At 35.8% G+C, this 27,699-nt stretch overlaps 5 protein-coding genes across 6 annotated transcripts in view; 2 read left to right on the top strand and 3 right to left on the bottom strand.

Moving 5' to 3' along the window:
- Positions 1-197: 197 nt before the first annotated feature.
- LOC142977050 (mitochondrial tRNA-specific 2-thiouridylase 1) lies at positions 198-2,147 on the bottom strand. Its single transcript, XM_076120738.1, has 5 exons — positions 1,965-2,147; positions 1,526-1,876; positions 1,148-1,374; positions 762-929; positions 198-552 (listed from the first exon to the last, which is right to left on the bottom strand). The coding sequence occupies exons 1-5, from the start codon at positions 2,038-2,040 to the stop codon at positions 253-255; spliced, it is 1,122 nt and encodes a 373-aa protein (XP_075976853.1). The 5' UTR covers positions 2,041-2,147; the 3' UTR covers positions 198-252.
- Positions 2,148-2,302: 155 nt separating this feature from the next.
- Positions 2,303-3,639, top strand: Prosbeta4 (Proteasome beta4 subunit). Its single transcript, XM_076120886.1, has 4 exons — positions 2,303-2,507; positions 2,606-2,799; positions 3,010-3,172; positions 3,451-3,639. Exons 1-4 carry the CDS (start codon positions 2,402-2,404, stop codon positions 3,603-3,605), a joined length of 618 nt encoding a protein of 205 aa, XP_075977001.1. The 5' UTR covers positions 2,303-2,401; the 3' UTR covers positions 3,606-3,639.
- An 85-nt stretch (positions 3,640-3,724) lies between these two features.
- Taf8 (TBP-associated factor 8) lies at positions 3,725-6,526 on the bottom strand. Its single transcript, XM_076120885.1, has 6 exons — positions 6,252-6,526; positions 5,846-5,944; positions 5,436-5,623; positions 4,945-5,095; positions 4,580-4,714; positions 3,725-3,997 (listed from the first exon to the last, which is right to left on the bottom strand). Exons 1-6 carry the CDS (start codon positions 6,397-6,399, stop codon positions 3,876-3,878), a joined length of 843 nt encoding a protein of 280 aa, XP_075977000.1. The 5' UTR covers positions 6,400-6,526; the 3' UTR covers positions 3,725-3,875.
- A 2,117-nt stretch (positions 6,527-8,643) lies between these two features.
- Ykt6 (YKT6 v-SNARE homolog) lies at positions 8,644-11,602 on the top strand. The gene is made up of 2 exons (XM_076120679.1): positions 8,644-8,860; positions 9,092-11,602. Exon 2 carries the CDS (start codon positions 9,132-9,134, stop codon positions 9,726-9,728), a length of 597 nt encoding a protein of 198 aa, XP_075976794.1. The 5' UTR covers positions 8,644-8,860; positions 9,092-9,131; the 3' UTR covers positions 9,729-11,602.
- A 2,915-nt stretch (positions 11,603-14,517) lies between these two features.
- Hers (Histone gene-specific Epigenetic Repressor in late S phase) overlaps positions 14,518-27,699 on the bottom strand; it is a 190,886-nt gene continuing 177,704 nt past the window's right edge. For both annotated transcript variants that reach the window (XM_076120485.1, XM_076120484.1), the window contains 8 exons: positions 22,390-22,499; positions 21,140-21,244; positions 20,716-20,809; positions 20,295-20,488; positions 18,291-20,207; positions 18,047-18,209; positions 17,740-17,908; positions 14,518-17,537 (listed from right to left, as the gene is read on the bottom strand). In XM_076120485.1, the coding sequence (XP_075976600.1) occupies positions 17,336-17,537; positions 17,740-17,908; positions 18,047-18,209; positions 18,291-20,207; positions 20,295-20,488; positions 20,716-20,809; positions 21,140-21,244; positions 22,390-22,499 (2,954 nt within the window). In that variant the 3' untranslated portion in view covers positions 14,518-17,335. The remainder of the gene's footprint in view (positions 17,538-17,739; positions 17,909-18,046; positions 18,210-18,290; positions 20,208-20,294; positions 20,489-20,715; positions 20,810-21,139; positions 21,245-22,389; positions 22,500-27,699) is intronic.

Below are 27,699 nucleotides of genomic sequence, written 5' to 3' on the forward strand. Positions count from 1 at the left end.
GAAAGCTCAGATTTACGATAGAAGAAGTAGATAGTAGTGTACTTCAATTGTTTTTATTCTTATACAATGACATAAGTTTCATAACCATGTCGGATCTCATACAAAAATTCTAAGTACACATTATAATATGTACCTTTATGGAAAGGTGTACTTTTTGGATACTAGTGTGATTCTGATTAAAGCGTAAGTGTAGGGAAATAAAAACTAGTTTATATTAACAACTTTATGAAACAACAACAACAATGAGGTAACCTAATAAACTAAATTATGGCAGATATTTCGCATCTTGGCACCACCAAGACATTCTCCATCTCTATAAAATACTGCAAACTGTCCTTCTGTTAGTGCCCTTAGAGAACTCTCTAGAATGATAGTCAAGCCTTCATAATTCCTGACAACTCTACAAGGTGTTAGAGGTTTTGTATGTTGAAATCTAAAGTAGCAATTCAATACATGATTGTTTGTCAGTTCTTTGGGCTCATTATTTATCCAGTGAGGAGGTTCTGTAAAGCATATTTTGTTCCATAATGCTGGATGTTTAGTGCCAGCAACCTGTAAAATAAAATAAAAAAATTTGAGGAAACATTTAATTATGAATCCACATATTAATAAACCAATGTCTTTGAATTGGTAATTTCTTTGATAAGGTAAGGCTCTTTGATAAGTCTGTCTCAATTTACATAAGACTTTTAAGCTACTATAAACATATAGTAAACTGAGATAAATTTAACAGTTAAATAGTAAGTAGTTAAGTATATTACCACATAAATATTGTTAGTATCCAAATCTTTTTTGTATACAAAATAAGCATCTTTGTAACTGGGTAGATGGGTTCTTTGTCCAACAGTCCATTTATGTAAGCCACTGTGTTCACCCACCACTTGGCCTGTGTCTATGTCAATAAATAGCCCCTTCTTCGTATCAATATACTGTGAAAGAAAAAACAATTACATAAGTATTTTTTTTCTGTATTAACTATTAATATCATTGTTATTGAGCACACATAAGATACTAATATGTAAGTCACATCTTTGTTCTCAAGGTCTCTATGATTCTCCTTCTTCATATACTTAGATTTTACAAAATTCATTTCAACATAAACCTTTTTAGGAATTTCATAATGTTTTTTTAAGATGGTAATACTTACTTCTTCAATAAAATCCTGAAATTTATTTTTACCAATAAAACATATTCCAGTGCTGTCTTTTTTACTAGCTACATTTATGAGGCCTTCTTTCTTTGCTATTTCTCTAACTTCACTTTTCAATAGATTTGCTATAGGAAACATACATTTTCTTAGAGAGAATTGCTTTACTTGAGATAAGAAGAAGGTTTGGTCTTTGTGTCTGTCTGTTGGCTGTAGCAACCTGACTCCTGAAATCACAGAAAAATTATTTAAATTTAACATATTACACTTGTGTAAAGGCAGATTATATAGCAGGTAAAATCATAAATAAAATTTTAAATTAGTCAATCCATGCAATAATTAATGTGAAGGAGATTAGATAAGCTTGTCAAAAATTACCTTCGTTCTCATTATATCTCTCCAAGAACGGGCCAAAAGAAGTATTTGCATAGTGTCCAGTTGCAATAGCATCAATTCCTAAATTGTTCCTGCAATGTTGGAAAAAGCTATCAAATTTAATGTATCTGTTGCATAATATATCAGGATTTGGCGTCAAACCCGTCTCATATTCTTTAAGTAATACGGTGAATACTTCGTTCCAGTATTCCTTTATGAAGTAAACTCTATGCAATGGAATATCGAGCTTACGGCACACGAATGTTGCATCTTCGAAATCTCGCTCGTCTGAGCAAAATCCCGCTTCATAATTGTTATCCCAGTTTCTCATGAACACACCTTCCACTTGATATCCTATAAACAGTATTATTAAGTTACTACTACAGTTAAAAGAAGAAACGAAATAACCAAAATATCTTAACAGCAGTATGCATTGCTTTACCGGCTCTTTTGAGAAGAAGGGCCGAAACTGCACTGTCGACGCCTCCAGAAATTCCCAATGCTACTTTTCTGAACATTCTTATATTGATTTGACTCTTGAATTACAAATAAATAATAATTTATTTCATAATTTCGATGAAATTCTGACCCTTGTGCATGTTATCATTATCACTCAATTCTGTAATTTTCCCGTAACTGACAGAATGACATTGATAGCTAATGGAATTTTAAAAATAATCTGGAAAAAGCTACCTATTCACGAAAAACTAACTTAGTTACTAAACGAGTACGACGGGGCACCTCTATTTCTTTTTTAATATTAATTATCTGTGTCACTCGGTGATTTGACAAGATTGTTTGTTGAAGTTTGCTTGCAGTTTTTAACGTAGGTTATTCTTGCGGTATTTGAGATAATATTTAATATATTTCTATATCAAGATGTCGAATATCAACCTGCAATGTCTATTAGGAATACAGTGTAATGACTTCGTTATGATAGCAGCCGATCAAAGCAATAGCCACAGTATTATGGTCATGAAAGACGGTGAGTTAGCGGTTTTCAGTCATCAAGAAGTTATATTTTTTATTGAAAATTAAAGCTGAATATGTGTACCTAAACTCGTTTTCTCCTTTTATATCTAGATGAGGAGAAGATCTACAAAATATCCGACAGACTGGTCATGGGTGTGATCGGCGACTCTGGTGACACGACTCAGTTCGCTGAATACATCGCAAAGAACATCCAGTTGTACAAAATGCGCAATGGATATGAACTGGGGCCTACTGCTGCGGCTAATTTCACACGTAGGAATCTCGCTGAGTACCTCAGGAGCAGTGTAAGTCGCTAAACATTCTTCCTTTTAGTATATTTATATTTTTTTTTACCTAGGCTATGTTAAACTGCAGTGTACAGTCGCTTAGCAAGTAAAACAAACGAAGCATCCATACATCCAACCCCATGTACTTTCATGACAAAAACTAAGATAAAATCTTCCTCAAAACTACCTAGGGTATAACTACTAATAATGCATTTTGTTAATTTCCAGACCCCATACTTTGTAAATGTGCTGATGGGTGGATATGACAAAGAGAATGGTCCTGAACTCTACTTCATGGACTACCTAGCATCCAGTGTGAAGGTGCCTTTTGCTGCTCATGGCTATGGTGGATACCTCAGCTTGAGTATCATGGACCGTTATCATAAGAAAGGTAATATTTGTGAATTCACAGTAATTCCATTTCAACTTATGCATACATTCTATCACACAGCTACAACTAGGTGCTATCTGAACTTTTTGAAAATATTCTTTTAAATGATACTTCTGAAATCATTAGCATCAAATTTGATTTCCCTTGTCAAAAAAATTTAACTTCACAGTATTGTTTCCAATTATAATATTAATCTTGAATTTGATTACTTTTAACATATTCTGTAAGTATTCCTTAAGATTGTGGAATGCGGAACTTACTGTGTTTACATTTCCCAGATGCAACTGAGGCAGAAGCTTATGAAATCTTGAAGCAGTGTGTGAAAGAGGTTCACAAGAGGTTGTTTGTCAGTCTGCCCAACTTCCAAGTGACTGTTGTCAACAGAGACGGCATCAAAGTCCTGCCTGTCATCAACCCAGCGTCACTCAAGTGATTTTCTCTAATAAAGTAATATTTTCTTTTTAAAACACTGTTTTTATTTACTCATTGATGCATACATAATTATGCTTATACTAAGATATCCTCAACATTTGAATTACAATATTTTTGCTTATTCATGAAACAATAACAATTTTGATACAGAAAAGATGCTTCATAAAGCATTTCTCTATTTTAGATTGAAAGTCATGTTATCATTAAGCATAGTTTATTTACATACAAAATTATTGTATCTTATGAACTAAAACATCTTATGTTATTGTATTTAGCCACCAGCCTTACTCCGTTCTGGGCTTGAAGCCATTGTAGTGTCCTGGACATCAAGCTGGGAACTATTGGGGTTCTCATTGTCTCCCATATTTTCACCTTCATTATCTGATTGATCACCTGAAAAATTTGAACATAAAATTAGGTCTTATCACTTGCAAGCTTACTAGAAAGCACCCCTTTTGACAGACATACATAGTATCAATCAGAAGTAGATTGAAAATACACACACCAGTTATGCTATCAGCCCCAAGTAATAGTGTGTGAGTAATTTAATGGCACATTACCAAATTCTAGGCCACTATTGAGAAACATTTTATTATAAACTAGCTGACCCGCGCAACTTCGCTTGCGTCACATAAGAGAATCATAATTTTCCCCGTTTTTGTAACATTTTTCACTGGTACTCTGCTCCTATTGGTCGTAGCGTGATGATATATTATAGCCTATTAATAGCCTTCCACGATAAATGGGTTATCTAACACTGAAAGAATTTTTCAAATCGGACCAGTAGTTCCCGAGATGAGCGCGTTCAAACAAACAAACTCTTCAGCTTTATAATATTAGTATAGATTAAGAAACCCTATGTTTAGCACTTGGGTGGAGCTGAGAGAACCCAAGACCTCATGATCAGCTGTCAGATACACTTTTGACCACACCACAGAGGCCTCTTTGTAAGATTATTCATAATATTCAACTCACCTTTCTTGTCAGGAGGCATATCCTCAGTTCTATTGGCAACTTGGAAGTGGTATTCCAGTTCATCAAAGTCAAATACTTGGTCTGTTGGCAGCAGACATGGTAAGTAGGCTGGGAATGTTGGTTTGCAGGCAATCACTGAAAACAAGACACAAAGAACTATCATAAACAATTTCTTTGTTCAATTTTCTAGGGAAATTAGGTCTCTGCTCAAACAAGTATTGAAAAGAAAACAACTGAAAAAGTGGTTAGTCTAAATTGAATCTAACTAGTATTCATATATTAAGTTATGCAGTATGAGTAGTGGAAACAGTCCATTGTCTAAGATAAATAATGGTGGCACTTGAATATTACACATAAATACTCACAAGGAAATACTTGGTTATCTTCAGTGTTGAACAAATTGTGAGTTTCACTTGTCTTAGCAAGAAATTTTGTCAGTGCTCTTTCTATGTCTCTCTTCTGGGAAGCAGCTTTCTCTCTGATGGCCTCATATTCTGTTACTGGCTGCTTGTGAGTCTATAACAAAACAATATTTCAAGTAATATATGTAAAGGTAATATTTTTGATTTTTAAAAGGATTATTGAAAAAAGGTATTATGAGTTTTAATTATATTCTAGATGCAAATATTTAAACATAGCAAATAGTAGTAATACTTTATTTAGCACTAGCTGACCCGCGCAACTTCGCTTGCGTCACATAAGATAATGGGTCAACATTTTCCCGTTTTTGTAACATTTTTTACTGGTGTTCTGCTCCTATTGGTCGCAGCGCCATGATGTATAGCCTATAGCCTTCCTTGATAAATGGGCTATCTAACAGTTTATATAAATCTATGAAGCTTCTAAAAACACTTACTGGTGTTCTAATATAGGCATGTGGATCTGGCAGTGGGGGCAAGTGGAATGGTATATGAGGTGCTGGTTTTGCTTTAGATCCTGCTGAGAGCATGGCCGGAGTGCGAGGAGCTGATGCCTGCAGCGGAGGTTGAATCACATGCCTGTTTGGCCTTGCTGCATACTGCTCCAAACCTTGGAGACTTATACCTAGAAAATAAGTACTTATTGTCAAACAATTTTGTACATGAGAATTAACAGTTTGAACAGGATCCATTTCTCTTTCAGGCTTAATTTTGTCAGCGTCTTGTTTGCTATAGCTTTAGGTGCTGAATAAGCAATAACCCAAGAAAAAAAAAGAAAAATGGTCAAGGTAAGGTGTCAATAGATTAATAATGTATCTCATCTTAACATTGATAAATTTGTTCTTACCCATATTGATGAGTGCCATCACTACATCCCCAAGTACTGGTTCAACTCTTCCTGATAGCTCACAGTAACCTTTCGCTGAATTACCAACTTCTGTGAAAACTGTAATATTAAAGAAAAATAATAAACATTAGGCCTCTAACTAAATGAAACTGGCAGCCGTAGTCGCATATCTGCCCATCGGGGAGCGGTATCGAGGACATCACTAAATTTGAGAGGCACTTTTACGAATTTGTCTTAATCTCACCTCATGATATATAAAAGAAAGGTTTGCCATCAGATAACTGTTGTTCTGAGTACAGTGTACATAGTTTTAAAAGCTTTAACTCAATATCAGAAATTTCTTGAAAAGACCTAAGATTCTACCACTAATAAACTTTTATAGAATTAATGAGAGAATTGCACTTACAGCATTGCAGCATTTCAGTGAGAGTTTCCAAAGACATTTTGTCAGCAGCATCGAATCCTGTTTCTAAGAGTACAGTAGAAACTGCTATGTTCAATATACGCCTCCGAGCGTCGGAGCCACTCTCCACCTTCTCTGTACTTTCTGCCATATTTCTCTATCACTTCTTAGTACAATGATTAAAGTTTATTTAACATAATAGCACGCAAACACACAAAATTTGTTTTACTACAGGTTTGACATTCAATACAAACCCTTTTCGTCTTGACTGACAGATTCAGTTCAGAGACAATTTTGAATTTTTAAACCAGAGACAAAATAAAAGTCATATGTACCAAGAGAAATCATAAATTAGGTACCGTAAAACGGGGTGAATAGAATTCGCGGGGTGAATAGAAAAAAAATCAGGAAAGTTTTCAAGCCCAATATTTGAGTACTCCTCGTTTAAGAATTTTGATCAAATTTGAAATGATTACACGTCGATATTACTTCTCTGCGGTGTCATAATTGTTTAAATGTTTAAATTGATATTTATACCCAAAAAATTGCTTCAAAGTCAACTGTCCTCGAATGCCTTAATGGTCCATACAATTTTTTCAAAACTTTGGATTTAAAGTGGAATTTCTTTTCTAATGAGTTGTTTGGAGTGTTTATCTCTTTAAGTGTATATTTATCTATAAAGATACAATATTGTTAACTGAAAAAACGTTTTAAAACACAATTTTTCCATTCACCCCTTTGGTCGTTTCGATTCACCCCTATCGCTGGGTGAATAGAAATTGACTATTTTTTTAATGAAATATCGTAAAATTATGCATATTTTTGGACAAATATGGTTTTAACTCTTTCTTCATGGCGCCGGACATGATATAAAATAACCCGACAATAAAAATAACAAGTTATTCGCTACAAATTTTTAGGACAAAGTTGAAAATTGTTTCTATTCACCCCGTTTTACGGTACCGTAAAACGGGGTGAATAGAATTCGCGGGGTGAATAGAAAAAAAATCAGGAAAGTTTTCAAGCCCAATGTTTGAGTAGGTACTCCTCGTATAAGAATTTTGTTCAAATTTGAAATGATTACACGTCGATATTACTTCTCTGCGGTGTCATAATTGTTTAAATGTTTAAATTGATATTTATACCCAAAAAATTGCTTCAAAGTCAACCGTCCTCGAATGCCTTAATGGTCCATACATTTTTTTCAAAACTTTGGATTTAAAGTGGAATTTCTTTTCTAATGAGTTGTTTGGAGTGTTTATCTCTTTAGGTGTATATTTATCTATAAAGATACAATATTGTTAACTGAAAAAACGTTTTAAAACACAATTTTTCCATTCACCCCTTTGGTCGTTTCGATTCACCCCTATCGCTGGGTGAATAGAAATTGACCATTTTTTTAATGAAATATCGTAAAACTATGCATATTTTTTGACAAATATGGTTTTAACTCTTTCTTCATGGCGCCGGACATGATATAAAACAACCTGACAATAAAAATAACAAGTTATTCGCTACAAATTTTTAGGACAAAGTTGAAAATTGTTTCTATTCACCCCGTTTTACGGTACCGTAAAACGGGGTGAATAGAATTCGCGGGGTGAATAGAAAAAAAATCAGGAAAGTTTTCAAGCCCAATGTTTGAGTAGGTACTCCTCGTATAAGAATTTTGTTCAAATTTGAAATGATTACACGTCGATATTACTTCTCTGCGGTGTCATAATTGTTTAAATGTTTAAATTGATATTTATACCCAAAAAATTGCTTCAAAGTCAACCGTCCTCGAATGCCTTAATGGTCCATACATTTTTTTCAAAACTTTGGATTTAAAGTGGAATTTCTTTTCTAATGAGTTGTTTGGAGTGTTTATCTCTTTAGGTGTGTATTTATCTATAAAGATACAATATTGTTAACTGAAAAAACGTTTTAAAACACAATTTTTCCATTCACCCCTTTGGTCGTTTCGATTCACCCCTATCGCTGGGTGAATAGAAATTGACCATTTTTTTAATGAAATATCGTAAAACTATGCATATTTTTTGACAAATATGGTTTTAACTCTTTCTTCATGGCGCCGGACATGATATAAAACAACCTGACAATAAAAATAACAAGTTATTCGCTACAAATTTTTAGGACAAAGTTGAAAATTGTTGCTATTCACCCCGTTTTACGGTATATGAATATTTCTTCTTGTTTGGTTTGTGAATCTGAGCTACCTACTTATTTTTGTCACTGCCGAAGCCTATTAATAGTGTGGTGCTTTATACCAATTTGTCTGATCATCATATATCAGAGCATTAAAAATTTAGAAAAAAAAATATGCTTAAAATTTATGTAAGCTGGACTGAACCGCGATGACTATTTTCTCGTTTTGACAACTTTGATGACTCAATGACACATTTCTGCTGGAGTTTTTTGACGTATATGCGTAAGCACCAAGCATCGATTTCGACATTTCGACACAAATTAATTTAGATTTCTTGCCTAATTCAGTTCACAGATTTATTAGCATGTACCCGTACTCAGTTAATTAAAATTAACAGCCTTGTCTTTAGTTCTAAGTGCACAGTTAACTTATGTGTCGTCCGCCAATAGAAAAACGAAATTGGGTAAGTGCCCTACGAAGTTATGTTGCCTTTATAAAAGCAATTTACGTAGTGAAACAAGTTCTATAATATATATTTCTTTTTATCAGTGCTACAGTTTTCTTTTTCATGTGCAAGTTTAAATTTTATACTTTGTAATTCTTGATTTAAAAAGTCAAGATGTCATTAGAAAGTTTTGCTGGATGATCATATATATTTCATAAGGTAATTAATATCTTTATTTGTTGTTTTCAGTTAACTTGGTGTTCTTGAAAGACTTAAGTGCATAAACAAAATGGTGAAAATCTATGCACTTGCTGTATTGTACAAAGGGGTGAACAATGCTTCACTTCTGAAGGCAGCATATAGCTTACAAAGCTTCAGTATTTTTCAAAGGAATTCTGTTCAGGAGTTTATGGCATTTGTCAGTAAGACTATAGTGGAAAGAACACAGCCGTCTGCGAGACAGTCTGTCAAGGAAGGAGAATATATGCTGCAAGTTTATGTGAGACATGACAACCTGGCAGGAGTGTTGATTTCTGACCACGAGTATCCTAACAGAGTGGCACATACACTAATCACTAAGATACTTGATGAGTTTTCAGCCTCAGTACCACCTACCTCTTGGGCGACTGCAGAAGAAAATACAGTGGACTTCCATGTATTGCCACAGTACTTGACCAAATATCAGAATCCAAAGGAAGCTGACGCATTGACGAAAATACAAAATGACTTGGATGAAACAAAGATTATTCTACATGACACTATAAAAGCGGTCCTAGAGAGAGGTGAGAAACTGGATGATGTTGTTGCTAAAACTGAGAGTTTATCTATGCAGAGTAAATTGTTCTACAAGACAGCACGGAAGACAAACAGTTGCTGTAACTTCTAAGGAATTGGCCATAGTTCAACTATAATAACATGTTGTTAATGTGTAATGTGAAGTTTAAAAGCTTTGTAAATGTATAGTGTGGCCATTACAATAACCACAAAGGAAAAAATACTAGGTAATTTTTTTGAGTACTTTAATTTAGTCACAATGTCCAATTTATTGTGTAGTACATTACATAACTGTAATTGTTTTATTTTTATGGGCTACCTGGCCCCGTATTGTTGAATATATTACAGCAGAATCAAACATCACATTTAAATATGGATATTAGCATCCATTTGCTATTATCATGGCCTAATCCGTCAAATGTAGAAGTGGCAGTACATCCTGAACTCATTTACCAAGTAATATAAAGTGCTTTTGAACAAATAAAAATGGTTATTAAGTGTTGTGGACAATATATTGTTAAAGTGAGAAGTTTGGGCTTTTGTCTACGAATTTGTGAAAGTATAACAGATAATAGGAATTTTTAAAAGCTTATGTGGTCAAAGGGTGTGTGTCAGCAATATAATAAATGTCCATATAGTAGAACTTGTTAAAATGCTAGAGTAGTTTTCCGAGTGTCATGAGATTTATAAAGAGCAGACAGATTTTAGAACATAATTAAGGATTGTTACAACTATATACATATTATACTCAGCGCACAGTTCATGAGAATGTATTTATCACTTTATAATTTTCATATATTTATTATTATGCATAACTATTTGTGGATAACACTTAGTAGGGATAAGGCTTCAGTTTGTAAGTTATTTTTGAAGACAATGAGGGCCCACCTGCAAACTTCTTTAATATTTGTGTTGACTAATATTGGCCTCAAGGCAACTAGGCCTTAAGACTAAATTATCCTTATTTATAGTTTTTGTTTTCTGTAAATACTATTTTCTAAAGCACTGGTGAAAGACTTCATTGCAAATGTAAGTGAATAACTATGTTGTTTTATCCAAGCACTTTGGTGGTTTTAGTCAGATATTAAGTTGGGTTTCACTGCTGATCTATGTTACTAAAGCTGAATGCAGGAACTACCCTCAACTTATAAGTATAAATATTTTAGAACATTAATTTCAATTGTATTATGTTTATGCATTCAGCCATAACATTCTTAACAAATTATAAAGATTAATGTGAAAGGTTGTCAAGAATAGTCAAGATTGTCTAGTTAGTAAAATTGTGCTCCATAACTCCTAAAGTATATGTTTTAGTAAGGAACATACTATCTCAAGTTACATTGGAGTGCCAAAATCGGAGTTTTCACATAAAATAAGCAAGCCCCTCTATTGACAATGTGTGTTCATTCAAATATAATAATCTGATTCTATATACCAATACATTCCTAGTTTTTGGTAGATTAGAACTATGAACTGAATGGTAACAGCAGAGATTATCTCAATTTGGATAAAGTTTATATGGATGGTATAGAATATGCACTAGTATTGGGAAAAAGATATGTGTTAGTGGAATGAAATAAGGTACTTGTGGATTGGTGGAAAGTAAACATCTATTTGTGTGTTAACATAGCACTGGTTTTCTCTGTACAGGTCCTTTTCACACATTCTGCTTAGTGACTTGTGATATAATAAGATCTTACATGGCCTTTTCGTGCAACGTTTTTGTGTAAAAGCCGAGAATATTGAATAAATGAGCGTGTGAGAAGACCCTTGACACAATTACTTAAATCCATTTGTACCGAACAAGATTGTATTGATTGTAAAAGCTAGGTATAACTTTTCCTCGTGAATTTGGATGTGATTTGAAATTATATAAATGTATGTGTAATATCTACTTTGTATTAAAATGTTAATTGAAGTTGGATGTTACTTATTGTATACTGCTTCATGACGTGTTAGTCTACAAATAAATCGATATTTACAGTTTATTATAGTTTCCCTCTAGATTCACATATCTAAACCAATTTTCTCTTTCCCAGATCTGCCTGTACCTGCTTCTTATATAGTAGCTATATTTAGGTATAGTTCTTCGAACAGACGGCTAATTCGAAGTGTTGTTGCAATTTTGATTTTCAAAAACTATCACGTGGCGCAGTGGTTTAGGTCACCACGCCAACGCCACTGCGTTGGGAGGTCGTGGGGTCGATTCCCTCACGGAGCAATTATTTGTGCGATCCACGAATAGTTGTTTCAGGTCTGGTTGTGCTTTGTGTCCGTTGTTTGTATGTTTGTAAAAGTCCCCGCGACACAAGAGCAATTCTTAGTGCGGGAGTTGTCTTTTAAACAAAAAAAAAAAAAGGTCTGGTTGAGCTCTGTGTCTGTTGTTTATATGTTTGTAAAAGTCCCCGCGACACAAGAGCAACTCTTAGTGCGGAAGTTGTTTTTTTTAAAAAACTAAACTAATATCTGGTAAAACCAGGCCGACCCAGACAGGTACCCAAAATCGTGGTAGAACTAACCGATATTTTTTGCGAAGTATTTGTTGAATTATATTACGCCTCCAGTTGTTTTAAAATACCTACCTACGAAAAGTATTTTTCAGCCGGAAGTGTCGCGTAGCTGTCTGATTAGAGCAGTGGTACCAATTAACTACGATATGTCATGAGTATATTCCATAATAATGGATTCCGGTTATTAGATAATAATATGTAGATGTTTGCCTACTAAGTTATCATTCATGTTAATTGATATGGCTAGAGCTGTCAGTGTTATATCTAGAATACAGGTATACTTAATGCTCAGTTAATTACCTACACAAAACAACCAGGTACTTAGAGAATTATGTACCTAAACGTTCTTGAATAGATTCAGGGTACAGTCATAGTACCTACCTACCTACAGTAACAACACGTTTCTCTGTGGCGCGGTTGGTAGTATATGCGGCTGCCGTGCGAGAGGTCTCGGTTTCGAATCCTGGGTCGGGCCAAAAAGTTTTTTTTGAGATTTTCTGTTAAGAATTTCTCAGAGATTGCTCGGAGTTGGGAAGTTGAGGTCGAAGACCTCCGCGCCTCGGAGAGCACGTAAAGCCGTCGGTCCTGCGCCTGACCTCTCACTGGTCGTGTCGGTTATCCGTCCCACCAGACTATGAGAGTGATGGTATAGAGAGTGTACCTGTGTATTGTGCTCACACTGGGACACTATAAACAAAGTCCTGCACAGATGGCCAGTTTCAATGAAACTGACCGCCGTAACCGTATATCGGCTATGAGGACATTATTTTTTTATTGAACTGCAACTCAGTTCTCTCAATAGGTACAGGTTATCGTTTATAAAGAAAGCGAATATTTGTACTTATATCTTTATTACTGATACGTAAAACTCAAAAACAAGGGCTAAATAGCTATACAGAATCTTTATAGTTTTAACCTCCTGCCTACATCTGTACTACAAATAGGACATAAGACCGGATAAATTTCAAAAAAATATTTTACCGCTTTTTAAACTGGTAGTCCCAAAAGATTTAGGTGGTGACATCTATCTGATATCTAGGTTACCAAATATAGGTAAATGTCAATTGCCGTGTGGTTCCCTTTTTTCGTAATGGCGATAGAAGATGGACTTGTGTCGGTGCGTGCACGCAGCAGTACGTTAATCGATTTGAATCTTATTGAAATGTTGGTTCTTATTGGATTTTATGCGATAATTAATTAATTAAGACTATAAAATGATAATGTGCACTGGTAGTTTGATATAATTTTATAAAATATTCAATTCACCATGATTTTTTGTTTTATGTCCTTTGCAGAGGACAAATGTAGACTATAAAAGTTTTAGTACTTAGACTTCTGATGTACTTTATAAAGTACATAAGTACATATTTCAACATATTTGTGGCTATATCAGACAATGCCATAGCTTTTTGACCTTGCCGTGGTAAATGTATGGCTGCATTATCGCATTGTTCAGGTTGAAAAGGGTGTCCATAAGAGAAATGTCATGCAGCTGAGCTAATATAAGTTGGATTTAGCTTATTTCGGATAACGAAGGAAGAGATGACGACTATGAGGATGACGATGAGTATGAGGACATGGAGTCTAAACACAAGAGGCACAGAGAAAGCCGTACAAAAGCTGCTGGATATTTTTTTCATGGAGCAAAACAGTCGCGATGTAGAAAGAGTGGATGTCATAAAAAAAAAACACTTTATTTTGCAAAAAAATGCGCGAGTATTTTTGTTTAACGCCAAACATGAATAGTTTTTTCGATTTCCACCAAAACATAGAGTAGTATATAGGTAAAGGTATTAATGAAACTTGATAGATCCCTTAATTATGTTCCTAATTAACGACTAATTCGTTATTAAGAATTGTTGAAGATGAGAAAAGTTTAAATCTGATAGTTTTGTTTGAAATAAGTTTTCCTTTTGTTTTATTTTGAACTTTGTGAGACGGACATACAATTCTGACTATTAAAAATATGTTAATTTGTGTTATATTCCTTTCCAAAACCCATTGTTTACCTTAAAACTAGTCTATGTCCTACATAAATCACATAGTAATATAGTCACTTTGTCCTACATAAAGGACATAGGGAAAACCCGATTTTCCCCATGAAGGATTTTTTTTACTATTTTTCCTGTATATCATATCCTATTGTCAACGTTATACTAAAATTTCAACAGCATACTCCAAAAAAAGGGACCCTGGTAGGCAGGAGGTTAAGCTTGGTCAGACTATTATTCAATTTCGTATGTGTCGCCCGTGTGGGAATCAAACCCACGACTTCCCGTCGCAATGATGGTGCCGTGGTGACCACCTCAAGCGTCTGATTGTTAAGATGTTTGTTGTTTGGTAAAATGTTATAATAGCTGTTTATACATTGTTGGTGAATAAAACACAATATTGAAATAAAAATACATATATTAATTACATCAATATTAAATTACAGCCAACATAACTATGTAGGTTACAATAATAAAATATACCTATATAATTTTCATTGAAACAAAATAAATAATAAAAACAAGGTATTTTTCCTTATTAGTAGATCTAAAATCTAAAATCATTGACTATAAAGATGCAACTGCGAAATACCCAGGTAACATTGTTTAAAAAAACGCTGCTAGGAAGCAGATGGTATGAAATTTACTCATTCTATTATTATTTAATGAGTATTGATGTCGGGTGAATCAGCACTTGAGAGGATCAACGTTGGTAATATTTGTGCTCTAATCACTATAATCTACAATATCTACGATATATAGTTGTAAGCACGCTACCCGACATTGTTCAAATAAAGGAATTCTCTTTACACCTAGATACTAGGACCGGACTATTTCGTAGTTGTAAATCATGCGCCGACTCCCCCGGCATCCTAGGGGAGAATGGTATTACATCATTACTGAATAATAGAATTTTTGCAGCTAAATTTTTGGCATCAAGCAATGAAAATGAAAATAAAAGAATAGAAAACTTAGGCTTTGGAATAGACAACCAGTGAGATTGTGATGTAGAGTAGAGTCAGAATAAAACATACAATTGTTTAGTCGATTACTTATAGGCATCTAAAATATTTGACTAAAAATAAAAAGCTACGACTTGTATCTATACTTAACTATTGTAGGAACCTACTGTATACAACGCTTACACTTTTTTATTTTGGAGTTCAGTATAATTGATCAATTGTACGTTTTACCCTGTTTTACATAATTGTATCTATTAATTAAATACAATAGGTAGACTTTAACATAAAATACTGCAGCACAGGCGACACACGTAAGTTATGTCATTTTAATGTAGGTACGATTACATCGTATGAAGCTAAATCTATCGTTATACGGAATGCACATTTCACAAGAACTGAAGGTACAAATAAACTTTACAGATTCCGAATATTCCATCAGTTAATGCTTACGAATCTCACTGGAAAGATAACAAATAAAATAGCAAGTTCTAAAACAAAATTACAGTATGTACAAAAATAATATGATAGTAAACACAATCCAGAGATACATTGTAGGAAATAGTGAAGGCAGGTAATGGATAGGTCCACAGTGAAATGTATAAATGCCCTTTACAATCTTCCACAGGGGAAATATAACGTTAAATATATATTCTTTATTTCCGCGCTACTTACAATTATGTATCTAATGATAAAGAGATTTCACTATTATAGTCTTACAATATATCTCTTTAACACACAAGTGTTTCTTTTTTGTTTATATCTATGCTAAATTACATATGTATAACTGTTCCCCTTTGTTATTTTGAATTTAATGAAAGACCAAATTGATGTTATGAGAATGAAACAAACTATCGTTTTGAATTGTCAATGCACAATACAAACAAATTGGTAATTATTCAAATAAATTTCACATTTTCAGTCTTCCTGTAACTACTCTGGACCAATATCAATAAAAGAAAATACCGTCCTCTTGGTGTAATAAGGCCGAAATGCAAATTTTAAATCAATTCCTTCAAAGGCAGGGCAAAAGTTTAGTACTTTCGTACTAAAGTTTGATATTAAAAAGTTTAAAAATCTAGAGCAGTTATAGTTTACAGTTCGTAGACAGAAGTTACCTACATTTTACTCTACCGAAGCAACCTTCGGCCCGTATGTTTCTATGTATTAAAATTATAAAAGTTGCAAAATTTGTGATGTTCCGATACCTACTTAATTTAAAGTAGACCCTTTAAAAGAATCACTTGTATTTTAGAAACTTAAAGTATGGTTGGAAGCGATACGGTCGACAGTGTTACCGCCTCATAGTTGTCGCACCGTGACTGTGATGACTGTGATGTAGCGACAACCACGGAGCGAGCGCGACTCAGACAACAGACACCCACTCGTCCTGTCATTGCACGCACACCCACCCACACTCACCCACACTCACGCGCAACTGCGTGCACTTAAATAATAAAAGAATAATTTAATATAGACTCTACCTTGACAACAATATAACAAATAGGTAATTAAACATAATTGTAATCATATAAATGCCTTTTCATTTTTATTTAGCCGAATAAGAACTCAAATGTCATACAAATCGTCTTAGCTAAGAATAGCTAGATCGAATCAGTTCCCTAGTATTTCCCATAACTTTTGTAGGAGTGAGAATAAATAGGACATTCTCTCGTCTTACTTCGAATTAGAAAGAAAAATATATTGCTATACATAATTATGCATCCTCTTTCAACATGATTTCCTTAAAACTACTTACACATTATAAAAGGCATCACTTGATAAAAATTATTATTTATCGAAATCAAATCAATACCGCAAATCACTTTAATTTCTAATTAAAAAAACTTCTACGACATCACAATACAAGCAAAACATGACCGATCGGCGATTACTAACACAACGATTACGTAGTTTATTTTCACATAAAATGGCCACAGGTCACACATTCTACGATTTGCACCCGGGAACGCGTTATTTTTGTACTAATTTAAGGTTCGCGATGAGACACTACAATACAAGTAACGATCGAGTCTCTATATCGAGAATCGCTCCTCGAGTCACGCGCCACTCGCGGAGGCACCCACTTCACCAACTACCGTACCGCCGACAAATGACAGTTCAACTTCGTAACGTAACTTTGGTGTTCACTTCCTTTCGATAAAATATATTATAAAATTTATTGTGACGTCTCGTCGGCTCGGAGCACAGATCGACGCAGATCTTTCGAACGATATCCAAACGATAACCGGTGAGAGTTCATTTGTTGGGGACGTGGATCTTCTTGGACCTGAAGTCGTAGATCTTGCGGCAGAAGAGCACGAGCTCGGGCGAGACGGAGGGCGGTAACTTGGAGTCGTTGGGCGCCACGAGGGGGTGCACCTCACTGGCGGGTATCGGCGGCACGATGGACGGCGCCACACATACGCCTTCCTCGGCCGCTTTTAGCCGTTTGCGATATCTGCAATTGACGAATAAAAATTATCTTAATTATTATTGGTGTTATTTTATAGTACGTTTTGAAAACTGCTGTAACTTTTATTGGTGAGACTTCAAACACTGCAATAATCTTTAGAATTTCAAGTGGAATAGTTAAAATGTTGAGTTCCCTATTGACCTCTATTTACAGTAGTTCTGTGACCATAAAATACCATTTTACTAACCGACAATACTCGTTGAATGTTAAGACATAGCACTTGTCTTCGATACATGCTACGGAGTTGGCGTCTCTATGCCTCGACGCGAACACTTCGTCAGGCGCGTCCGCCGGCTGTCGGCCGCGCTCTGTGTGCTCCGGCCTGTAGTACCACACTAGGGACACCATCATCTCACCTAAAGGGAAAATAATCATTTTTGAAATTGCGTTGTGATAGACCAAAAGTGGGCCAATTTGTAGCTCCCAACAATAACTCATATTTGTGACGCTATTATTTCTTAAAATGATTTAGTTTGAATACATGTATAACTAACCATCTTCAGGGTTCTCCCAAAGACTGGCAACTCTGGCGACGTAGGGTTGCGCTCTCGCTAGTGACGCGCGTAATAGCACGCAGTCACCTCGCGCAACACTATCGCCACTCGCGTGCGTCATCCGCGACCAGCAGCGTGCCGTGCGGTCCTGCCGCGTATCGTTCTGTCGTAAAAAGAAGAAAATGAATTAACAAAATTGTAAGGTGGACGATGGGATAATAATTTTGTTTAAAAAAATACATACATTGAGGTAGACTTTTGATAGGTAATGTTCGCCGTCCCAGTTCCAGCCGTTACTCCATCGCGGCGTCGCGTGGGGCTCGGGCAAGGGCGGGGTGGGCGGCACGATGGGCCGGCGCCCGCGCCTCGCGGCGTGCGGGCCGCGGCGCCGTGCTCGGCGCATGACGCTGCCCGACAGCGCCGGCAGCGCGCACGCCTCCTCCACCACGAGCGTCGCCTCGTCCGTCTTGATCGCTGGCCTCTTCGACACCAGCAGTTTCACCACTTTCTCCACATTCTTGGCCTTCAACTCCCCGTTCGTAAGCTTGCATCTTTTGACTGCTGTCCTTTCTATCGGTTTTGCGGGTTCTATTTTCTCCTTTTCTGTAATTTTCGCCTCTCCGTCGTCGAGTTTCTCGATAGTTTCTACGGCGACGGCGCTGGGTGGCTCCTCGACCTGTGTCGGTGGTGGTTGTGGCTCCACTTCCACATCGGTTCTAGGTGTTTTCGGGGTGTGCCCAGATTTTGATGTGACGGAACTCGTATCTACTGAAACACGGTTGGCATCATTTTTGTCTTTTAATGTTTCGGTTTTATTATTTAGGGGAGTGACTACGTCTTTTTCTGTTGCGACGCTAATTGTCCTTGCGTTCTCGCCGTTCGACTCGGGCTTGCTTAATGTTTTACGATCCTCTTTAGGACCAGATTTTACGGTGGGCGTTTTTAATACTGATTTGATTCCGTGAGTCACTTTTGAGTCAACTTTTTCCAATTTGCAAGCGTTCTTGTATGCCAGTTTCTTCCCTATTAGCTGACTCACGGCAGCTATTGTATTGGCACGGACACCGTTTACGGTGCCGGTACTTTCGACGATATTATTGTTGATGTTAGTTTTCTTGGCGCAATTTTGAGCTATATTTTCATTAGGAGATAAAAACAGCTCAGCAGGGTTAAGTTCGGCATCGGAATACGTTTTTGCGTCCGGCCTATCGATGCTATTTTTTCTTATTAGATTATCCAGTAGTAATGCGCTTTTATTTTTTGGTTTCGCCGTTAATGGTTCTTCTGCCACAGCAACAATATTTTTAAGCCTAGAGTCCTCCTCAGCGGGCATATCGAGACGAATCTTCTTTGGCTTAGCACCCGTGTTACTTTCTGACTTTCGTTTAGTGGCCTTCTTCTCTCCTTGAGGTGTTTTCGGCGTTCTTTTTGCTTGCGTTTGTTTCTTCTTCGGCTCTTTTGTTACAGTCTCTGTCCTCTGAATATCTGTAAGATCACCCGATACTTTTCGGCGCTTCTGCAATTTAACATGCTCACCGATTCCATTAGTTTTGCATCCATCTTCTAATTGAGTATCTTTCATATCAATTTCTAGTTTAGGCCGCGAATATCTTCGTTTAACGCCTTTATTCGCGTCAGTGACGATATTTGCATCCAACACTGTGCTGCTATTGTGCTCCCTCAGTGCCTGAGCATCTGGTTTTCTGGCTGCAGCGTATGTCGGGCCTTCATTTTCTTTTTTCACGTCGACTAATGGTGTTGATCGCTCATCTGAAGACGATAGGTCTATAGGAGCGCATGTCGGAGGTGATATGGCGAGAACATCGTCGTCAGCATCGCTGTGGTGAGCCAACGGAGGTTGAGGCACCGAAAGAAGCAAGCCTGTGTCATCGCCTGCTAGGGATCGCCTAGCCATAGCTTTGCCGAGTCTTGCACGGCGAGGAGCCACAGGTGGAGGCTGCGGTGCGCATGCTCCGGCAGAGCCGCGCGCTGGTGACGGTGGACCTAAAGCTTCAGCTGGTCCAGGTATATCATTTGCGATGAGGATCTTATCCCGGACGTCGTAAAGCTCTCGTTTGGGTGAGACACCACCGATGGCCGGAATAGCACAGGGATGAGGTGCATCTGCCGCTGCTGGTGGTTCTGGCTCCAGAGGCGGATCCTACAAAACAAAAGAATATTTATATAATAGAGGTTTTTAAAGACGAACTTTAACATTTGTTAGTTGTCAACTAAACGTTAAGGTTACCTTGCCGCTGCCATGTGTGTCTGCGACAGCGTCTAGTGCGCACGCCCGCACCTTCGCTCTGAAGGCGCCCCCGGGCGGTGCGAGGGCCGAAGGAACGTCTGCGGGGCCGCCACCGGTTGGGGCTTTACCAGTAACGGGCCCAATAAGGACGTTTTTTGGACACGCGTTTAATGGGCACGGGCATCCGCGGTATTCTGAAACAATTACAATATTTTTGAAGAAACTATTTTAATAATAACTTTGCCAAGCACTGAGTATTCAGTGTACGTGATGCGAAACTGTTAATTTCGAACTTGGGCCTTGTACTTTAACATTTATTTTATGATAAAGCCATTGGCTATTGTTAACTCAAGTCTACCTTAGGTACTGTTATGTGATCTTGATAACATTAACGTTTTTATTATAGGTTGAAAGTACTTACCGACGTATGGTATTCTTTGTGGTGAATGCTGATAGCATGGTGGTGTACCGTAGTACTGTGGTGGTGGGTATGGCTCATTGCCTACGCCTACCATCTGCAAACACGCATATTAATCATAAACATATCCATTAAACGATGTAAAGCGTAGCTGAGCTTAGATTAGTTGCAGTTGGAAACAAATTCCTCGGATTAAATAAGATTGTCGTTCGAACGATGGTATCGTAGACATTACTTAAACTAATAAATAAACGCTGTATAAAAGATCTAACATACAACAAACCGGCATTTATATCAAACAAATAGCACTAAATGTCAGGAACCAGTTACTAGAGTTACCCACAACAGTAGCAAACAAGTTTTACTTTTTATTGCATTTGTATTTCAGGCTTTAGGTAATAAATGTTTTTATTATTGATGTAATTACCTGTCCATCTGGCTGTGGCGGCGGCATGTGGTAGGACCCCGGTGGCCTATAGTAACGGCCGTAGCAGAGGTCCGGGTAATATGCGGGCCCGTATTGAGGCAATACCTGTACAAAAAATACAAACCACATTAATTTGACAGACTATTTTATTTTTGCGTTGTTAAACTACATTGTCTTCATTTTACATAATAGAATAAGAAGAGTCAGATCTTTATTTTCAATCGTGTCGCATTTGTGTCGAGCTTTGTTATTTGCATAGGCTAGAAAAAAATGATGTCTACTAGAGACGCTGATTGATTTCCGAATATTATTATGGCTATTGAATATGGCCTACCACACAGGGAGTGATTTTTCAAAATTTTCTACATAAGTTACGTACGTTTCATTATAAGAGGCCTACTAGTCAGCTTTACAATTCAATACACTGTTAAGTATAAAAATGATAAAATAATAAGAACCAATTCGTTAATTACAACAAGATTAGTTCCCATGAAAAGGTTTGTAATTAATTTAACTAATACGTTTATCTGGATGCTGAAGTTTAATAGAAATAACATTAACAACAGGCAGTAACTGCCGCAATAACAAACATGGGAGCAAGTCCCCTCGGGATTGTTGGCTAGTTTATATGTAGCCACGCGGTTAACTAATATGTTATAAAGTTTAACTGTTACATCTGCATACCAGGTTATTTATTAACAGTGATTATACTTTTGGACAAAGCTTGTTGATTTCTAATCTGCAAAAGATTAGGGTGAATGCAAATTTCTGGGAACACTAGTTTAATTGAGGAATAATATTTATTACGAAGGCTGTCTTATGCCACTTTAATAATTACAGAGAGAAGCTTCTACTAAAAGACGGCATTATAAAATTGTCTATCGGGATCATTCTGCTCAAAAAAATGTTAATACCAGAAAAAAGGTAACCTCATATGAATGCGACGTGATCGAGTATACATCGAAAATCCGATAGATCCGCGGTTAATTAAAAGAAAAATTCTAATACTTGATAAGATTCTTAATATCTCAACTTTCGGATAAACGATAGATAAAGCTTTAACAAACAGAGAAACGTGTGGTTCCGTTAAATCAGTTGATGTGATCGTAATATCAGTTCGAAATCACACATAGGAGAAACCTCTTTTTATTTATTTAGATTAGGCTTTAGATCCATAGCGGTATTACAAAATACAGGTTATTTCATTATTCACTAAGCTGTTGGAATATATGCTTGTTTATAGTACTTACAGGTGGGTGAGGCGCATGGTAGTGTGGCGGAGGATGATACCTCGCTAGCGCGCGTTCTGCGTCTGCGTTCGCCTCTTTGTTGATCAGCGGCCCGGCCGGCTGAAAATATCCTGCAACAATACATACGTCACGATTAATTATACAATTTACTTATAATTCCCAGAAATTAAGTGATACATTGGACAACACATATTGGAAATACCGGGTTGCGATAGGGTACGAGAATCATCGTCAGTTTATCACGAGATGAATCGGTGACCGTCGCTATGTCTGATAAAATGTCATGACGTTGTTGTGAAATTCGTGGATATTCGTGGATATCGCGAAACGTAAGTATGGCAATAAAACTAGTACAATCAAAAGCACTCATAACTCTTATAAGCAAAACTTAATGAAGCTCACAATTTTTTGGAACTTCATTGACTCTACGAATTATATTAAACAAAATTAATTGTTTAGGATTCGAATCGACGACATAGAGCGCAATACAGTAGAATAGCAACAACATTAAATACATGTGCCTGCATTAAATTTTTGACTCATTTTGAGTATATTTGTTTATTTCCAAGTCGATACGTAAACCAGATTTAGAGTGCTACATAGTAATAAACTGAATCAGAATAATGTATTCTCAGAATTTAATATTGATCAATTTGAGTAGCATATTTAGTGGGTATAAAGATTATGTTTCACGTGGCTATTATTACGCGACCTTGTTATATTATGTAGAAAAGTTATTGGTGCTTCACCAGCTATTATGTGGCATATTGGTTTTATTAATAGCGATGGACGTTATCTATGGCTTCGGTTGAGAATCAGTAGGCGGAGATATGATTGCTATGAGCAGAATACACGCGGAATGGAATCTTTTCAAATTTTAAATATAACAACAATGTAGAGCTACAAGTAGAGCGTTTAACGGTGTTTAAACTCTTACAAGCTCTACTTAAACATAAGGTGAATCTCAATACCCTTATGAGAATTATTTTTATTACTAATAAAATCTTGAACAAAAGCTTGTAATAAAAACAAATTTCTATTTTGTCAAGGTCTGTACATACTTATTCTGTTTTATAACATAGTTATTATTAGTGTAAAGTGATATTAAAAATTCTAGGAAAGTTTTTTATCACAGTAAACTTTTGCTCACATCTGTCAGGATGTGGTTAGCGTGCACTCGGCCAAACGTCGCGCGCATCACTCTTCACACACGTAGATAAGTGCGCCTGCGCTCGTAATCGTAACCACTTCCGATTGCGCAAACTTGGGACACATTTAGCTTCATATGCCTAATACTATACGAAATTCGGTTGTGAAAATCAAAATAACAAAAAACTTTAATATTCTTATTTAAATAATGTTGCGTAGTTCTAATTTGCATTACGTCATGCCAGTTTACGCTTAGTTCGTGTATTATCCGCGGCGCTAGTGTCGGTGGTTACCGTTAATGCGAACTTCGTGGTTCGCTGATGCGAGGGCGGAGGCGGCACTAGCTTGGAGTGCGGCTTTTCAATTGTGCCGCCTCTCGAAACGTAGTTCTTTTTAATACACAAACGTTATAATCATTTCTTTAATAAAGGTGTTTTAAAAATGATATTTTTTTATATTGGTTTTAAATAATAATATAATATGGATTTTATTATTTGTCATATATATTTGTGTCCTCAATATTTCGAAATAGATCTAGGATTTATGTTTGTCTAATGATTTATGTTTCATATAAAAAACAAGCTAATAAATAATACGCTGTCACAACACTAGGAGCAGCAATTAATTATAATATTATGCGTTAAAATAAAAAAGCGCTATTCCATAATGCTATTCATATGTATAATGAAAAAAGACGTGCTAATTAGTCATTCTCTGATGTAAATGCATAATTTAATGTTGCTGACACGAACCTCTTATAGTTTTTATATCAATTTATCAAAAAGATAACACTAGAGAATAGAACTAAGTAAGACGTAATGTCAACGAAAATGATAATGACATAAACAAAATTTATTTTTACAAAAAGAATTGCGCTTAAAACTTACTTCTTATTTAGTTTCTCTACGAACTTCACTTATTTGACTTGAAAAGGGCACGTTATCAACTAACCAGGGCACCACTATGTAATTCAATATTTATAAGTGCCATGTAAACCCATTAAACGTATAAATGTCCACTTGTAAACATGGATATAGCCCATAGAGCGCTATAACGTAACGTCCCCAGGGGTTTGCGTTATAATCAGCACGCTTTTTAAGCGCATTAGTGATTGCGAGGGGCTTTTCTAATAGCATATAACCTGTTAAAGTTATTAGCTTTCCGTTATTAGCTATTTAATCTGTGTTGGGGAAAATATGATGAGATTCTTCAGGCTATTTTTTTGTGTATTTTTCGATAAATACACATGTATTTTTATTTTAAAGTTAACGGGAATAAGTATTTAAATCATAAATACATTATTTAGCCATAATTTACCGAGCTACAGCTTTATTAAATAATTTGAGAAAATATAACAAATGTATTCATTGGGCGTCTTTATAAATTGTAGAGTCGATTCAAATTTATAATAGGTACACACGAACGTTTGCTTTGTTTGGACAAATTAAATTACTAGTAATTTTAAGTAAAAGTTTTTGTACAAATGCGAAAATACATTAGTCAATAGTTTTATAAATTATATGAATATGCATATTGGATATACCTATTTAAGAAAAAGTAGGTACCTACTCCAAAACGGAAAATTATATGAATTTAAAAGACTTATGGACTATAAATATCGAAATTAACTTTTTTAAAACGATTAAAACATGGTTTTGCTTTCTGTGGAACCAGTTTGTTAGTGCTAATATAGGTACATTAATAAAATAATATTATAAAACATCAGGCGAACGTTCATTAATTCATTCAGATCACAATCACGTCAGTAATAAGGCATATAAAAACACACATGTGATATTACAGAGAGGGAAGGGTTTATGTCAACAAAACTGCAATAGAGCGAGACAGATATATGTGACAGATATACAAGTACTGTGGCGTAGGCAGGTGCGACGAGAGGAATAAAACCAGACACAAAATGCGATCAAGTGAACATATTTCAACTGTGGTCATTCAGTAGTGCTAGTAATGATTACTATCTTTCAATGATTTTATCTATAATTATTAAATACCTGCCTTAACTACTTTCTTAGACATAAAATTATGGTTAATTTTATTTTATTGTTCATAAAATATATGTTGTAAAAGATCGATGCGTTTATTTATTATCGAGTTTAATTAATACGAGCAAGATGCTAAAAATGTCAAGAGCATTGTAATACGTATTCCATATAAGTTAGATCGGTGAGAACCTAAAGTTTATAAATTAAAACAGTTGTTTTCAATTTTCATTCTTACATAAGCAATAAAGCAATAACTCCATTTTTGTTCGTCGGCATGCGTTTATAAATTAATTAACTGGCAAGACCAAGCGTCTTGCATTACAGTCCATAAACTAAGGTGGTATAAAATTTACCAGAGCCATTGTAAGCTCTAGTCACTATATAAAAGAAAAAAAATCACAATTTACGTTGCAAAACGGGGCCTAAAAGAAGCGGGCCGTTTGCCTTGAGCCGGGACGAGGGCAGCTGCAACTCTATAAGGGGCTCTATTTCTGAAACAACTTTTTGTACTTATTTATTTATCTACCGGTTTCATTGTAATGTTACAGGAGTCAGCCGCCGAGAAATCTTCATGTCGCACCGTTTTATAAAACACGCTTTTGGTGTCGTTAATTTCATTCGTGACTTATAAATTTTGTTCACCGAAGAGGTTGACAGGATAATTTGTATTGCGCTTGCTTTAAACTGCGCAGATTTAATTTTGTTTGTAAATTGGATGATATAATTTTAGTAATTATCTTAAAGTGTGATTAATTAACACGTTTTTGTGGATATACACGCAGAATAAAAACCATTACTAGGTTTTCAAATAAAGTACGCTTTCAAATATTTTGCACTCTTTTGCAGTAAACACATACGATCTGTCGGAGAAATACTTGACCGTGCCAAGATGTTAAGACAATAATCGAAGTTTTATTGCTTTTAGCTCATAAACAAAAGAAATGTGCTGCCCGTTCGTAAGTTCATGTTATCTGGTATATATTGTGAACATTTTATGATAAACAAATAGGTTCCCAAATAATTTCCGAAGTATCTACGCGGTTGATGTCGATATAAATTAAATTTTACGACTTTTAATAGCAGAATATATTTGAAATGTAGTTTATATGCGAACCAGCCATTAATTCAAAAGAAAAACTCAAATCCAGGTGATATAATGGATATTTAGTAACATCCACTTCTCTGGAACATTTATCACGCCGCCCGACAAATAAGTAACAAAATACCGACAATATTTTCTTCCACGGTTAATCAACGCAAAGGAAACCAATCAAAGCGCCTCTCAGAAAAAGAAGCTCAAAATCCGCAAATCACATTTAATAAGCCGCTTAATCGTTTAACAAACACGGCTCGGTACCGGCTAACCGTTCAATTAGCGACAGAGCGGCCAATTAGACCGGCCGCACACTGCACCACAAAAACCGGACGACAGACTCCCGGCCGACACTTGCGAAGCTGGCGGCCGATTAGCAAAGCTAGTGCGGATTACGACATTCTATACCTACGTACAACATTCAAGTGTAAAGCTACGGTGAATCGCAAAAGCAACGGAGAAAACATTACTTATTCTTCATTGATAAACAAGATCCAGAAAATTGTGTATCCATGATTTATCGACAAATAAATATGAATAATACAGTGTTCAACCGCCCAACGACGACGGAAAACAAAAGGATTTGTCTTCCAATATAGGTATTGTTGTATAAAGCTCGGTATTTCCGTATTTGTAGACTTTGAAACCATAAAACCGAATAAAACGTATTTTCCGAATCATCGCCCACGCTTTTATGAAATCGGAAACCCTTCTATTTCTGAACTTTGATAACCCCGGTCCGAAGTAAGTGTCTAATACGCCGAGGGTACACAGTAGTATTTTAAATTCCTATTCAACCTCTGGCGGATGCTACCGTTAATATTTAACTAGCCAATCTAAGCAGCGCCAAGTTCGCGGTACTTTTAATTTACTTTGAACAACACTGCACATGAGTTAAAATAGAATACAGAGTCATGAGTTGATTGGATTTTATTTATGGAATATTGCTTCATATCTAGTTTACCTTTAGTCTACACGCATATTGATAAAAAGTTGATGTCACAAGCAGACTATCTATTTACAGATTGATTGGAATTAGTTTACAATAATTTTTTTATAGATATA

Source organism: Anticarsia gemmatalis, chromosome 12, assembly GCF_050436995.1.
Source record: "Anticarsia gemmatalis isolate Benzon Research Colony breed Stoneville strain chromosome 12, ilAntGemm2 primary, whole genome shotgun sequence".
Classification (NCBI taxonomy): Eukaryota; Metazoa; Arthropoda; class Insecta; order Lepidoptera; family Erebidae; genus Anticarsia; species Anticarsia gemmatalis.

Coding starts and splice junctions, on each gene's coding strand:
- LOC142977050 (XM_076120738.1), bottom strand. CDS start 2,040: ATGTTCAGAAAAGTAGCATTGGGAATTTCTGGAGGCGTCGACAGTGCA. Junction 1,877..1,964: donor CCTTCTTCTCAAAAGAGCCG/GTAAAGCAATGC, acceptor TACTGTTTATAG/GATATCAAGTGGAAGGTGTG. Junction 1,375..1,525: donor GAGATATAATGAGAACGAAG/GTAATTTTTGAC, acceptor CTGTGATTTCAG/GAGTCAGGTTGCTACAGCCA.
- Prosbeta4 (XM_076120886.1), top strand. CDS start 2,402: ATGTCGAATATCAACCTGCAATGTCTATTAGGAATACAGTGTAATGAC. Junction 2,800..3,009: donor CTGAGTACCTCAGGAGCAGT/GTAAGTCGCTAA, acceptor GTTAATTTCCAG/ACCCCATACTTTGTAAATGT. Junction 3,173..3,450: donor GGACCGTTATCATAAGAAAG/GTAATATTTGTG, acceptor TACATTTCCCAG/ATGCAACTGAGGCAGAAGCT.
- Taf8 (XM_076120885.1), bottom strand. CDS start 6,399: ATGGCAGAAAGTACAGAGAAGGTGGAGAGTGGCTCCGACGCTCGGAGG. Junction 5,945..6,251: donor CACTGAAATGCTGCAATGCT/GTAAGTGCAATT, acceptor TTAATATTACAG/TTTTCACAGAAGTTGGTAAT. Junction 3,998..4,579: donor TATGCCTCCTGACAAGAAAG/GTGAGTTGAATA, acceptor CAAATTTTTCAG/GTGATCAATCAGATAATGAA.
- Ykt6 (XM_076120679.1), top strand. CDS start 9,132: ATGGTGAAAATCTATGCACTTGCTGTATTGTACAAAGGGGTGAACAAT.